A 15,972-nucleotide genomic window follows, 5' to 3' on the forward strand; every position below is an offset into this window, starting at 1 on the left:
CAGATCAAAGTTTTCGCCATAAGCCAAAATATCATCTAAAAATGCGAGACATATTTTCCATAAAATTCCAGCCAAAACTTTGTCTATTAAACGCTGGAAGCAAGATGGCGCATTGGCCAGACCGAAGGCAAGAACACGGAATTGAAAATGATTATTTCCTGGCAAGCTGAATGCTGTTTTTTCCCGATCTTCTGGGTCGAGTTCTACTCGCCAAGTCCAACGATGAAAACCACTTTGCTTTACCCAATGCATCCAAAATATCATCAATTCTTGGCAAACTGTAGGCATCTTTGATGGTTACCAGATTAATTTTCCGGAAATCGATACAAAAACGACAACTTCCGTCTTTCTTAGGAACGAGAACAATAGGCGAATTATAGGGACTTTCACTCGGTTCTATTACACCTTGAGCAAGCATGCTCTGTACTTGTTTCTCTGCGATTTCTCTTTTCGCCCATCCCATACGTCGCGGTGGAACTTTGATTGGTTCAGATGTTGACGTTTTAATCTTATGTTTGACTACAGAAGTTCGTCCCAGTTTGCCATCAGGACCAGCAAAAATATCCTGAAATTCGACGAGCAAATCATGAACACTTTGACGTTGTTCAACCGTTAAATCTTCTGGATCGTCGACGAGCTTCTTCAAATGTTCAGGTAGTTCCCTGGTGTCCATGACATCACCAGGCACCACTTGTTCCAGAGAAGAGACAGTCAGGTTTTCTCTTGGGCATAGTAAACCGATTAGCAAATCCGCAGGTATTTCTACCGCTTCCTTGCTAACATTGACCACCATGAGAGGCACTAAAGAGCATGAGGCGTCCACAACTCCGGGAAATAAAAATAAACCACGATGGCCATACTCGCTCTCAAACACACACGCAGCCTCTGCCACAGCTATGACGTCACTATTGGGTTTCCATGGGCAATTCAAACGACCATAAATCACCATCTCACACTCTCTGGGAACAGTCACACATTTATCTACAACAATTCTACAACTAGGAACAGACGAAACAGGCTTAGTCAGGGAAACAGTTTTACCATCAACCTCCATTTGACCTACAGACATATGCAAAACACAGTCATGCTCTTGGAAATAATCCATACCAAGCAAACCATAGGGGGAACCAAGATCAGCAACAATCACTCTTTGAAAAGCACACACAGAATCAATACAAATTTTCAAATCAATCATACCACGAGCTTTCAGAGAAGTACCATTAGCAGTTTGAAAACAAACATCACAAGGAGACAAATCACACTCCTTTCCACCAATAGAACAAAAAAACTGCATAATCTATAAGTGTAGCAGCACTACCAGAATCAATAAGAAAACGTACAGTAATGCCATTCACATCAACCATAGCATACCAGCTAGTGGGTAATCTCAAAGAACAAATCAAATTATCAAAATCACGGTCCATGCATACATTCGTCATCTTCCCAGTAGCAACTGAGGACCCCCGTGCTACTGATTTCTGTTTAAAGGCATATCATTATTCTTGGGAGCAGGGTGAAACTGGGGAATATTCCCACCGTCACGAGGAGTTTGGCCATTCCCACCCCAGGCAGAATTTGAGCTATTCCCTGGTGAAAAATTTCCTACAGGGCCACTGACCGTTTGCTGAGTCGAATAAGCAGAAGGCTGCGAATTCTGTGGAACATAATATCTATCACACTGAGAAGCTATATGACCCCTGCCATTACATATCTGGCACAGATTCTCTGGACAATTTCTACGTATGTGACCCTTGGCACCACAGCCATAGCAAGTAATACCTTCATTCCTACGCCCACCCTTCTGACGAGAAAATCGGAGTTGATGACCTTTGTCACTCATAGCACGAAAACTGTCAAGCATCTCTTTAATATCATTCCGCAGCTTACTAAATTCAGATTCACACACACCATCATCACGCTCAGAATTATTCACAACAGCTACCATGGGCTTACTAGCACGATTACAACCAGGTGTACTGTGCGTAGCATCAATAGAATGACAAACATCAGCCACAGTAATTAATTCATCCAAACTCTGAGTCTGTCTGATAGTCAAAGTCTTACACATCTCGAAATCAGGAAAACCTGAAATGAAACGCTGCTTAATCAGATTCTCACGAGCAATAACATCCAAAGAAGGATAAGCCTTCCTCGACAATGCACGAAGAGAAGTAGCATATTCCGTTGGCGTCTCAGTGGCCAACTTCTTCCTGTTATTAAACAAAGTAGCAAAGTATGACTCCTTACCCTCTGGATAATAACGCTTTTTCAAGTGATTCACTGCAACACTCAAACTGTGTCTATCTGGAAGGGATAATTCATTCAACAAGGACAAAGCCTTCTCACGCATACATGCAGCAAAATGAACACCAGCAATTTTATCAGTCCATCCATTACAGGTAGTAATGGATGAAAAATGACACAAATAATCATCCAAAGACATACCATCACCATTAAAAGTATCAGGCTGGATATCCACTCTCATACTATTATTCATACCAAAAGGAACTGCCTTGCAATCAGTAACGTTACCATTCACACTTGCATGCATAGGTGTAGACTGGTCAACCACACACTCATCAGCAAAATTCAATTTTTTAATAGTACCGGTACCATTCATCAAACATTCATTATCAGGGCAGTCAGGTTCACCATTCCTATCAACACTCTTGGGCACCTCAGGGGTTTTCAGAATAGGTTTAGGAATAAATGATGGCACCTCACCCTCAGCCATGGCCTCGTCAATGCTCTCCAGACGGCACAACACCCGTTCGAGTACTTCCTTCATGCCAACATCTCTTTCTTCAAGTTTTGCAACACTAGCATAGACTATTTGCAGTTGTCTAGCCAGTTCTTTATTTTCAGCTTCTAGTACTTTATTCTTATCTCCAATTTCTTTATTTTCGGTTTCCATCTGGGAAATTTTATTCCATATTACATCTCGTTCCTGGTCGCAATTCTTTCTTCGGTGTGACATCATGAACTTTTAATCAAAAAATCGTCTGATTTTTCAATTCTGGCGCTAGCTCGTCAATTTGCAACGGTACGACTTAACCGGAATACCGGTAGGTGCTCGCCACTGATACAGTCTAGTAATACTGTAATAATTAGTTCAGAAGATCCAATGTGCTGCAAAGACACACAAATAGGTTCGAAGTTCACGATGCAAACGAAGAGACTTTATTAAAATAGTGTAAAATCCACGCTTAAAGCAGATAATATAAGAGCGACAAAATACGGTCCTCACTCAGCGACAGCAAAAGCAAGAAGAGCGAACACTGCGTACGCAGCACAGTTCACATATGCAGTGGTGGGCGGAGTCGAGTAACTGAATCTAACTATTGGGCGAATTAGGGCTCAGACTCCACACACCAATGCATATGCAATAACTAGACACTAAATATAAATAAAATACAAAATAATAAAAAATAGGACAATTCCAGTCCCGCCACACATGCAATAACGGTAGGCCTCACAGTCAATTCAATCTGGGGAAAATCACCAGAAATACATACGTGTGTACCAAGGTAGGCCAACATATATTGTTTTCGATGCCTATGATATATTCTATATGTTACTTCTTATATGAAATAAATTTTTATAGAAGCAATCCAACGGTATGCATTGCAATATTACGATCACAACTTTCTTCACTTCTTTCTCATATTGAGCAATTTCCCCACTTTCCTGCTTCATTGGGTCATTTTCTTCAGGTGCTTGCTCAGATTGATCATTTTGCACTTTTGAAACCGTCTTGTCAGCGTTGTTAGCAGAAGAACATCTCCAGAAAAAAAGCACAAAGAACTGTTTCAATTTTTCAGCTAATTTTGCATTCTATATTTTTCTCCCTCCAGCCCCACGTTTCATGGTTCGAATGTTAATGAATTTTCACTATTATTTATCAATTTACAATTTCATCTATACATGAGTATAACGAACGTCATTTGCCAATTGCGATCAGTGAAAGAACAAATTGCATTAATTGCTGACTGCCAACTATTTACGACTGTTGTTGAATTGAAATACGCATATGTTATTATTTGATTAAGACAAAATATGAGTTCCAGTTATTCCAAATTTTTATTTTATTTATTCAAACATTAAAACAAAGAATCCCTTTTGCACCCTCTAGATCAGGATTACTCAACTGGCGGACCGCGGTTATCCCCACTTTTCAAGTTTCCTTCCATAAAATGACTTTAATAGTTTTGAATATATATGAAATGAACTATAACACCATATTGAACAATCTAAATTTGCTAATAATCATTAGCCGATCGAGGAAGTGCCCGTTCAAGGATGCCGAAATATAATTTTTGGATAGACCGGAACCGAATAACTTTGACGTTTTGTATGCGAATCTCTGGTAGAAAATAGTTGAGTAGCCCTGCTCTAAATATCCCACTGGCACTGGAAGACCTAACCTGTTGGCGCATGTCTGAAACCTGTACCCGCGACATGATATCAACATTATAAAGAGGCAAATAAAACATTGTTTAACTGTCGAAACACACAGATTGGCAAAGAATATATCTAAAACACAGTTAAACGTAACTTTCGAAACTAATTATGAAAGCATGGCTAATCGAAAATAGGCACAAAATGCAACGAGAGAGAAATCAAGCAAGTATTTACTATATTAAAATAAAATTGACTATGATAAAAATGTTGTAATTTAAAAACAAATACAGCATAAAATTGTTTGAAATCAGCACTTGAGCGAATAATTTTCTTCATATCCTGTTCATATTTGACTTTGCACAAATTGTGTGTCATTGTTATTTTCGATGTTTGAAGAAATAAGTGGCTCCATTTCAATTTCCTCATTCCGTTCAACTTCTAAAAATATTTCATATTGTCGCCACAATGCACATTCAGGTCATGCTATTGCATTCATGATGTGAGAATCACTAGGCATTCTCAACTTTCAATATCTCATTTACAGGGTGGCTCAAAAACAGAACCTAGGTCATCTTAGATTATTCCTGATAGTATCTGTGTAAAGTATACTCAAGTACAAGTGCAAGTATAAAGAAACGTTTAGATAAAATCATACACAAACAGAAGTTTAGGAGTTACATAAATTTTCTTCATTTTCATATATTAAGAAATTTGTTGGTTTTGTTTTTGGTCACCCTGTTATATATATATTTTACATTTTTATTGGCTCAGCTAGCTTAAATCATTTATTGCAAGCAATTTTTTGCTTTCTCTTCAAAAAAAGAGAAGCCATTGCTAGGCAAAGAGCCACTTTAGTTTGGAAGAACGGAATCTTTCTGGTTCAACATCATTGATCTGTATTAAGTATTATCATCTTGCGTAAGGTGGTCGGGTTAGGATTTAAACATGATATTTTGACCTGCGATGGCTTTTTAAGACTAACACTTCAAATCACTAACCACTGGGGACAATATGAACTACATCAACAGTTTCAGTCGTATATATGCCAAATGTTGTTTGAAATAATTCAGCTTATCATCTCTGAAATACGAAAAAAAGTAGTATACTTTGAACTCATGATGTTAAATAAATAAAAACAATATTTACCTGGTTCATTTTCAGTCATGCTTGACGAATGTGTAAAGTCACTAAAGAAGAAAAGAGATGAAAAGTAGGAGGGCGTGGTATTTTTAGTTATGCATCATAATTAGAGGTATTTATTAATTAAATATGTCTACTGAAGAATTTCAATACTGAAAAAGCTGGACCAGGGATTGGACTAGGATAAAATAAGCTGCCAGTACTTTTTCATAGCAGTTGCTTAAATATTCCGAAATTAAGTTATGCTTTTAAAGAAATACACCCAAGCTTTAATTTGATAAAACACGCTCAAAAAGAGCATCCAAGAACTTTTAATGGTATTCATAGTTGGATGCAACATCCATTGCATCTCAACATTCATGTCCATGTATTTGAGCATAAATCTCTTTTCTTAATGTAGATGTTAGATTGAAAGAAACTCACTGCATAAACGTCCATTCGCCACAGCCTAATGATGCATAAAAAAAAGCTCTTGCACAAATGGAATTTCCACGTAAGTAATTTTTCTGTAGTAACAGGTTTTTGACCTTTTTTGAGTCCTATCCACCCAAGTTTTTCCTTTTTTAATTCACGCGGACACTTATTTAGGGAAAATGTAATACTTTATTTCGTCAAGCTTCTCCGTCGATATTTTTCAGCAAACTAAGTGTTCCCCGGGACAGTACCGGTACCGTTCTGAGTGAACTCATTTGACACTAACAAAAAAGTTAAGAATTGTATTGCCATCAAATTGAATTGCCATCGAATTGAATTGCCATCAAATCATTAGAACAGTTTCCTAACCGGGGATACACATTAATGCAAAAATATGAACTATTTGAACGGTGCAAAATTTCACAAAAATCGGAGCTCCAGAAGTATGTACATTAAGATGGCGCACAACCTGAACATAGTGTGTATACCGGTTCAAGTTGTGCGACATCTTGGTACACATACTTATGGAGCGGCCAATAATCTGATTAAAATAGAATCTTTATATTGAGGAAAGGGAAGTGTACAGCCTTAGTCTTACGGTACAAAATTGGCAAACTGGGAACAACTGGATCAAAACATCGAATTAACTTTCCTTTCTCCAAGATAAATATACATATTTTATTCTATCAAAGCTATTTTAATAACGAAGCAAACAAATAGTTATTTACTTATCAAGAACAACGAATGTCCCGTTTGGATCATCTTCGTTATTATCAACATCTCCATACACTTTATCGTCATCAGTGGATTTCACTGTGTATTCTCTATTCTCATCTGGTTCAATACCAAGTCCTTCTATTTTAATTCGATTTGAGTCTGAAAAAATTCTAAATTAAATATTTCTATACATTTTATTCATGTCATTTTCTTTGAAAATCATGAACTTTTGTTTAACAAAATGTAAGAATTACATCATTACATCAAAATGTAAGAATTAACTCATTCGAAGTAATAGAATCTTATTAACTCATTACACTCTGTGTAAGGTGGTAGACATTGAATTTGAATTCGAGACGTGTAACTTGCAATGTCAACATATTTAAATCCAACACTTTAACCACAAGGGCACTAGGCCATCGAACCCAAATTTCATACACGATACAAGTTAATATTATGAACAATAATGAAAGGACGTGAAAAATAAAGCAAGTGGAAACTAACAAACCTTACAACAGTGAATGTTGGTTAAAAAAAAGGAAAATCACTTAACGAATATTAAAGTGAAAGGAAAACAAATAAATCAGTTTAAAAAAACATAGCTTATTTTTAAACCCCCATAGCTTAGTAACCTGGTTTTGTTCCCCGAACAGCTCATAATTTTGTGTGACATTTTCAATGGCCAGAAAAAATCAACTTGAAAGTTAATATGAAATGCATCGAACCTTTTCTAAACTCCACTCTCATATCAGAATGTGCAGTTGATGACGGAATATCATCATCAATTACTTTGGGTCTGGTTTCCTGTGAATTTGTGGCATCTCGGTCATGTGACTTTGGCACAGTTTCAGCACTTCCACTTTCTTGTGTACAATCATTTTCAGATGGATTAGCTGAAGCACAATCGAAAATGGTATGTAACAATAGTGATCAATTCTAAAATCTGGACATGAATGTACATTCTTTTCAAAATAACTGATTAGAAAATCCAGGTTTTGACTCAGTTTTCCAAACCTGGAAGATTTGAGTTGAACAATAAAGAGTAGAAACAATTTAAAATCCAATAGAAACTAGTGGAGATTCCAAAGATGCTCCCGTCTATAAATTCCTTGAACTTTGAAAAATTGAATGAATAAATAATAAGGCGGCAACTCTCTTTGGTGATGTGATACCGATCTAGTACTTACCTTTGTTAGAAGCATCCCCATCTTCATGAATAGAGAATGTTCCAGTTTGTATCCCAGAATCTGAACTATTATTTCCATGATTTGTTATGAGCAGAGCAGCCTGTACTAAAATCAAGTTTATTATAAAATACATGTGTAGTCCGCAATACGTTACACACTTGTCTCTAAGTACATACTCAATGCCATTTCCGGATGACTGCTACGACAACACCAGATTGGGATTGGACTCCAATTCTGAGAATAACATATGCTTTTGTATTTGTAGTTATTTTATACAGTAGTCTTGGCTCAAGCAAAAAAATTGAATGTCTTATTGTGCATGTCGGAGATTAAGGGCAAAAAAGTATCCACAGTTTTTCATTCCTGTGTTCCGCTCAGGTTATTGACAAACCCCTTTCTCAAAATTCTCAAATCACATAATAGGTTTGTTGTATGAGGTCAGCGACATATTGAAATCACTGATAGAGAACTTTTCCGAAGCTTACTAGATTACTGAAACCCTTGTGTAAAATTATATAAAACAGATATCCAAGTGTTAAATAAATTTTCATCATTTTGATATGAATAATAAGGGAATTTGCTTTGTTTGGGGCCACCCATACTACATTTATCAATGGCTGGTTTGTTTGTGCCAACAAAAATAGCTAGGTAATTACAATATAAACTACAACTAAATTTCAGCTGCAGTCATATGCCGAAAGTTGTTCGAAATAAATTAGCTTATAGTCTCTGAACTACGAAATAAATGAAGTATATTTTGAACTCATGATGTTAAATTTGAATACAAAATTTATTTACTTGATTTATTTTGCTTTTTCCGTGGTTCCTTTCCATTCATGCTTGTCGAATGTGTAAAGCCACTAAAGATGTCGAAAAAATGAAAGAAAAGTGAGAGGGCGTGGTATTGCAATATATATTACTGGCTACAGGTTCGGATCACGTTAGACATTGCCGAATACAAGAAGAATACAAATATACTATTGGGATTTTACTGATTTCAAACAATGGTTCCACGATCCGAGTATACTCCTTAGAACTACGGTAACAAAAGTTAGGAATTGTAAACGTTAATAAATCAGCTTACCTGGCACTTCTACTACGTTTCCCGGTTCCACTTTCGTCAATAAAATCAATTTCTTTATATTCGATTTTTTTATCTTCGGTATAAGAATCTTTTACACAGAACCAAAAAAATATGGTAATGGGTTAACTGCTATCTGAATTCAACTCAAAAAACCTTTTTCATATAAATATTATAAATATATTATTATTTGTTAGATTAATACCTTTGGTTATTGGTTTTATGTCGCCAGAGTTGAACGAGGGTAATTTAGCACCGAATTCTTCTGTCACATTTTGAGCTTCTCTTGCAGAACTTGATCTGTCATAGGATTTTGATTCTGCTATAGTGTTTCCCCTGTACGACCCTTTGCACATTCCACCTGCAAATATTATAGTTATCATATTTAAGAGAATATTATGTCAATGTTTGGACATTCTATACACGACTTTTGTGTTGGAATTCAGATTTTGAAATATTTTATTCTACAAATATTCTGAAAAACAATTAGATAACAAGATGATAGATAAAATATATAGCGGTATATAAAATACTACAACTTAGATAGAATAGCTCCAAATCATTCGGTGCCTTAAGACAACCAAAGTAATAAAACTCATTTTGTTTTGCCGACAAGACAAATTTTTTCTGTGACTAAACTGGTTCTGGCTAAATTTGCATATAAATGATGAGAAGAATGAAATGTATTTGTTAGTCTATATTACCTTTTCCCGATTTTATGACGCCACTGTTGAACAGAGGAATTTTAGCGACGTCTGCAGTGACGCTTTGAGATTGTCTTGTAGAACTTAGAACTTGAAATTTTGGTCTCGTTCCTAATGCGTCCTCGGAATTCTTATCTGATATTCAATTGAAATAAAAAGTTTGATCTTGCCATTTTTGTCGAAACCATTCCGCATATTACATAATGGAATGTATCACTATTGTACCGAATGCTGTGTATGACGCATAGGTTAATTTTAAATGATAAATAAAATACCATAACGACCACCGCCAATACAGAGATTTCACAGGCTACATCCTTTTAGTAGAATGTCATAGTTCAGCAAGAGAGGGAAACATAATAGCAAACACCATTTACATTGGTGTTTTAAAAAAAGTTTAACGAAAAATGAACATCTATTGGCGTCCCTCTGTTAAATTTCATCGCACGCTCTTCCCACTTTTCTTCAGATTTCTTTATTATATTTCTCTTACTGCAGACAGTTTTGTTTTTGAATTTTCATCTCAAGTACCCTGCAAATACTCACTTCTGCGCCGCACTGTAAATACGACAGTTAAGGCTCATCCCCGTGTTTGAGTTATATATATATATATGCAATTGTTACCTATTTTCGGGATACGAAGAACGGGGCTCCCGAAGTATGCGAACCAAGATGGCGGACATCGGAATGTAATATGTGTACTAGGTTAGGGTTAGGTCATAATTTTAGGTATAAATACTACGGGAGGCTCTTGGCTAGTCTTCGAACTGATAATAGGACTAAAATAAGGAAAATTGGAAAAAAATTATCGCCTAACCCTAACCTGATACCAATGTTACGTTCCGATGTCCGCCATCTTGGTTCGCATACTTCGGGTGCACCCGAAGAACATTTCGAATTTGTATCATTTAGCCACTTTGAAGCTCCGTGTTTACATGGCTGTAAACTGTAATCTTATTGTCAATTTTCTAATTGTATAAAATATATATCAAGTAATACCTTTGATTTCTGGTATTATGTTTCCTCTGTGGGACGATGGCATATCATCATCACCTGCAATTTCTGTTGACTGTCTATGAGAACTTCCAATATCGGGAGACTGTATTATTGTATTTACTGCATCTTTAGGCTCACCTGCAAAGTGCAAAATTCAGTTGAAATGAAGTTTTGGAAATTTGTTAGAAATCCAACACACATGCGACAAATTTTAAATAATTATAATTTTTCAAATAGAATACATTGTTAATGTCGGTGTATTCTAATAATGAGTTTTGTATTGGGATTTAGATTCTAAAATTGAAATATTTTAATATAAAAAAAAAAACATTTTATAAATATTTTAAAAATATTATGATTTATTTAGAATCGAAAGAGGCATCACAGTACCTTTTCCTAATCTTCTTTCTATCTGATAGAAATTAGCCCAACGACACGATTTTGTTCATATTTGTGTAAAACTAATATGTTATTTAAAAATGACAAATTTTTGCCACTCTCATAAAAAATAATATATATTGTATTTTAAATAGAGTACTTTATTATTATTCGGTTTTTTACTTTCCGTACCTTCATTGGAAGAAACCTGAACCTCTCGGCTTATTTCTTCAGCAATATACGTTAATGATGCATTTTTCAATAGCTTCATGAAGTGTCCAACAGTTGCATTGTTGCCTTGCTTTTCTTTCCAAATGTTGAGACATTGTAGTACCAAATGCGTAGTGTCTCCTTCAAATGTCCAGCATAAATTATTTAGAAAATTGACTTAGTTTCATGGATATATATATATGTATGATTTTAGTATAAGCATTAGTAATCACCATGTTATCGTCACAAAGTAATATTTTAAGTGGTGAGTCATAGAAGAAAGGCACTTTGTTGAACATGATTATTTTTCAGAATTTAGATCCTAAATACAATGTTAGACTATGTACTGGGCGGCGAGTCGGCTTGGTGTGAAGGTGAATAATTGAATGGGTTTGTTATTTTCACTGATAATAAACATTCAGTTTTTAATTTACCAACATTTTTTTACTGAAACATATATTGGGACACTCAAATTTGCACCAGAAAAACATAATAACACAGGGTACTTAGCAATACAGATAGATTCAGATAAATCTAATTTAAACGTTAACATTGGACGACATTTAATCGTTATATAACCATTGAGGTGTATATAACAGGACTCAAGGCTGGAAATTGTTTTGTTTGGTTTTCGCTATTATAAATTCCTAATTGCATCGTAATAATAAGTGAATGTCACAATAAAATCGTACTATTTAATTTCCCTATTTAATTTTTGTATTTTATGCACAAACTAACGCTCATACTTTTTTGCGAGTCGGAAATTTCCCTTTCATTCAATTGAAGTTGAACACGGAAAAACCTCACAGCATGCTTTTTATCTTTGATCGCTCTTTCGAAGATTTGAAAAGCTGTGTTTTAAATAAAAACATTACAAATTGTGTGAACAGAAACAATGGTTTTCGTTTGAATGAAATTAACTCAATAAAAGAAGTTATTACCTTTATTCAAAAGTTTCACATCTAAAAAACCTGTTAGAAATATTAGAATTTGTAATTATTATTGCTTCTCGGAGAATTTCTGATTGTGATGCACGTAGGGTTAGAGTTTAACGCCCAAGAGAAACGAGTTAAAGTGATGAGGGCGAATAATTTATATGTGCAAATATTGCATATTTATATAGCGCAAGCATTTTTATTATTTGACATCCATCTTTTTGAACAGCGAAACAATTCAGCATGAATAGTATTTTGAAAACCTAAAAAATAATGATTAATCACGCTTTCTATTCGTGAGCTCATCTGGTTTTAAAATTTCCTGCTTTTTTAGCGAGCACCATGTATTTACATATTACATCTTGTTTTACCTGTATTATAAACGATGCCTAATTCCTCCGTCATTTTGTCTGCAATATCGTTTCTGTCATGACTGCGCAACATTCTGATAAGTAATTCTACAGTGGCCTCTTTGCCGTTTACTTCTTTCCACTTGGCAAATCCAGCACGAATCTGCCCCGATGACGTGCTTACTAAAAATGCGTATTCATTTTTTTATAAACACTGGATAATCACTTCGTAAATTTGATCAACCACGGAGGAATAAATCATAATCCGTTATGCTTAGTTCATGAATGCCCTTTCATAGAGTGTGAATGTACGATATAATATGAAGTTTAGAATATCATCAGAAATAAATTGGACTGAAATAGCGGATAACACCAAGTTGTAATCCCTAAAACCTTAAAACGAGGGAAACACATATTGGAAAAAGCATATACGCTGATTTTGAATGTGATGTATAATCGAAGAAATAGTAACATATGCCTATAATGTAAGAATACTGTAGCCAGAATGAATGTAATGATACCAAGTTCAGTCTTACTGCAAATAAACATGGATGCAGTTCCGTAGCGTCCCGGCTTTCTGTAGGAAACAGGCATTTGCCAACTATTAAGTGTCTAAACGTGAACAACCAAAGAAAAACGTTTGCGTTAGGGTGAATTAGGACTCATGATATCACATAACCTTTGGCTTATAGTATTCAATAAGCATAAATAAGATTGGTATGAAGTTTTCGAAATTAAAAACGGATTGGTAAGCTTGACAAGCAAGCAACCTTGAAACTATGCAAATAGTTGTATCAATATATGAACCGAAAAACAAACCTGCGTGGTCTATTTTGTCACATTCTTCAAAAGGCAGACAAAATACATGCGTGTTGAAGCCCATAACATTTTTCCTAACGTTTTTGTCTAAAATCTGAAATGCTGAATGAAAATAACATTACTCCACTTTTGCATTCTACAAGCTAGCATTAGTTTTTGTTTTAAAATAATACAATACTTCAATTTCTTTCATGAAAATGCAAATTTTCATTCATTAACAAGTTAACACGCAGCAGCTTGCCATGAAAACTATCCTAACCTGGAGATCGCTATTGATACTATGTAAAGCTGTTTGTTACACCCACCAGCCCTTTCCCGTTACTTCCTCCTATACCGCAAACAAAACCAATGCTAATATGACACCAAAATATTACAGCAAATAAGCTTCAATAATGATTTACAATTTTACATGCTTTGTATGACAATAAACAAAATTGAACAATACCTATGTCCAAATCGGATAAACTATATATTGCTGTGGATGGCAATCCATCTGAAAATAGAAAAATAATATGGCCATCTTTCCCGTCTCATCTTGGTTAAATTGACATCACAATCAATTCGAAAGCTCTCATATGTGGAAAGCAAACAAATGAGACCCCTTTAGTCGACTACAAACAAAGTACAATCTTAAATCAAATAAAAACATTTGTAATCTTCATATTTTTTGTTGATTAATTACTGGAAACATTATGTATTTATGAAGTATCATATTTAATTCAATTTGCTTGATTGCTTGATTTCAAAATTTGAACTTTTTTATTTGAATACGTTCACTCCTATTACTTACTTTCACCAGTTTTCCCGTTAGTCCTATCTTCATTTATGACGTCAATACCGTCTGGAACCACGAAGTTTTCTGATTGGAAGGGGGAGGAAAAACAAAGTCCCACAGAATGCATTTCAGCATTTGCCCCCATTTGTTGAGATTCTTGGGAGAGCAATGGAAAACCTGTAATAAATAACAGATATCTGTATTTAAAACTGCATATAAACTGCCCGCGCTGGTCGATAGTTTTCTTCGTTAGATAATAAAGGAATCGTTTCAGAAATATTTCAGAATAGCTTTGGCAATGTTTTGAAGTATAGTTGATTTATTTGGTGCCTTCAAACTTTTAAATATTGTAATATGAGTTAAAATGACTACAGTTTAGTTTTTTATTGTTAAATATGAATAAAAAGTCGCCTCTGGAAACACGGTTGTTCAAAAATTCGAAAGTATCAGATTTTAAAATTAATTTGTTTGCTTATTTGATTTCGAAAATAAAGTATTCTATCTTAATAAAGTACTTTCACTCCGATTACTCACTTTCACAGATTGGCTTGTCCGTCGCATCATTATTTATGACGTCATTATCGTCTGAATTCACAACGTTTTCTGATTGGCCAAAAGAACCAACTTCGACAGACTGCATTTCAGCATTCACTACATCTTGCTGAGTAAAATTACTTGATTGATTACGGCACAATAGATAACCTGTTATACATAATACACATGTCTATTTCGTTTATTTTTTTGGTCAAATACTAAACGAATCGTGTTTGGATTAGTTAAAATGTTGTCAAATGTCTTATGCGTTTTATAGGATCGGATGGATAGTTCGCCCAATGTTTTTTTTGTTTTTGCCTCCGTCAGTCACCCTTTCTCCGCGTACCTTCTCAGCAAATAGGCGCGCAGTCGAGTGATTAAGAGTTAGGGATAAGTTTTCATCGGTGTAATAGGTATCGTTAAACTCCATAATGGTCGCTCTGTTTGTAAAGCGTAAATTAGGCGTTATTGTTGAAATTAATAATTTAAGCGTAATTATATCCGAAGTTTGTCACTTCTTCTCGACTGAAATGCGAGATATATTATCTATTTCAAATTCCACAGCAATGTACAATGAGAATATCTTACTGGCAACTTATACATTGTGCATTGCTCTCATGTCTATTATTTTGAGATTGATATTAAATTGATGAATGCGATGATATGAAATCTCAATCTTAATCATAATATGTTCTGTTACCAATTTTCTACTTACCTATTATTAGGACAAATACGAACAAGAAGAAATTTACAGATAATGAGATGTAGAATGCTGTGCAATGCTTATCTAAATACAACATTAAAAAGACTTAGTAAGCAAATTCAGTATAATTTAACTTTCAAGTGCAGTAATGTGCAAACAATGGTATCACGAAAGAATAAACAAGCCATGCCCTCCTTGCACTATGCGAAAAGAGAATGTGTTTTGAAAGAACGAACTATAAGTTCATTATCAAAACGGATATTTATCTGTATTTTTGTTGAACTGGGTTTTTGGAGTCAAAGATCGAGGAAATATAATGTTAATATATATTTTTTTTCAATGCACTTCGGAAGTATGTTCACCAATATGGGGGTATTGCCAATTTTGTTCGCCTACTTTACATCAAGTTGTGTGAAGGGACTGAATCCTATTGATAGGGCGTAAATAACTCATAATAGAGCTAAAATAAAAATCGGAATAAAATTAGGTCTTTACCCATCACCAGGCACACACTCTGCGGGAGTGCCTTCAAGAGTATTTCAATACAATACCAACCTTCGACTTCGGAGATATTTACACATTGTCCGTTCACATCTATAGTTGAGCTGCTACACCCGCACTTAAAGAA

The 15,972-nt window shown here is 35.0% G+C and overlaps 1 protein-coding gene and 1 long non-coding RNA gene across 2 annotated transcripts; both read right to left on the reverse strand.

Moving 5' to 3' along the window:
• Window positions 1-4,707: 4,707 nt before the first annotated feature.
• On the reverse strand, window positions 4,708-6,098 carry LOC144422793 (uncharacterized). Its single transcript, XR_013475394.1, has 3 exons — window positions 5,965-6,098; window positions 5,548-5,588; window positions 4,708-4,839 (listed from the first exon to the last, which is right to left on the reverse strand). It is a non-coding gene; the product is annotated as an uncharacterized LOC144422793 (long non-coding RNA).
• A 581-nt stretch (window positions 6,099-6,679) lies between these two features.
• Window positions 6,680-15,972, reverse strand: LOC120343837 (uncharacterized). The gene is made up of 18 exons (XM_078112624.1): window positions 15,900-15,972; window positions 15,357-15,428; window positions 14,642-14,809; window positions 14,123-14,284; window positions 13,778-13,825; window positions 13,333-13,434; window positions 12,535-12,696; window positions 12,170-12,199; window positions 11,975-12,079; window positions 11,211-11,369; window positions 10,644-10,778; window positions 9,645-9,779; window positions 9,146-9,301; window positions 8,944-9,031; window positions 8,658-8,719; window positions 7,860-7,964; window positions 7,398-7,565; window positions 6,680-6,831 (listed from the first exon to the last, which is right to left on the reverse strand). The coding sequence occupies exons 3-18, from the start codon at window positions 14,745-14,747 to the stop codon at window positions 6,680-6,682; spliced, it is 1,875 nt and encodes a 624-aa protein (XP_077968750.1). The 5' UTR covers window positions 14,748-14,809; window positions 15,357-15,428; window positions 15,900-15,972.

This window comes from Styela clava, chromosome 5, assembly GCF_964204865.1.
Source record: "Styela clava chromosome 5, kaStyClav1.hap1.2, whole genome shotgun sequence".
Classification (NCBI taxonomy): domain Eukaryota; kingdom Metazoa; phylum Chordata; class Ascidiacea; order Stolidobranchia; family Styelidae; genus Styela; species Styela clava.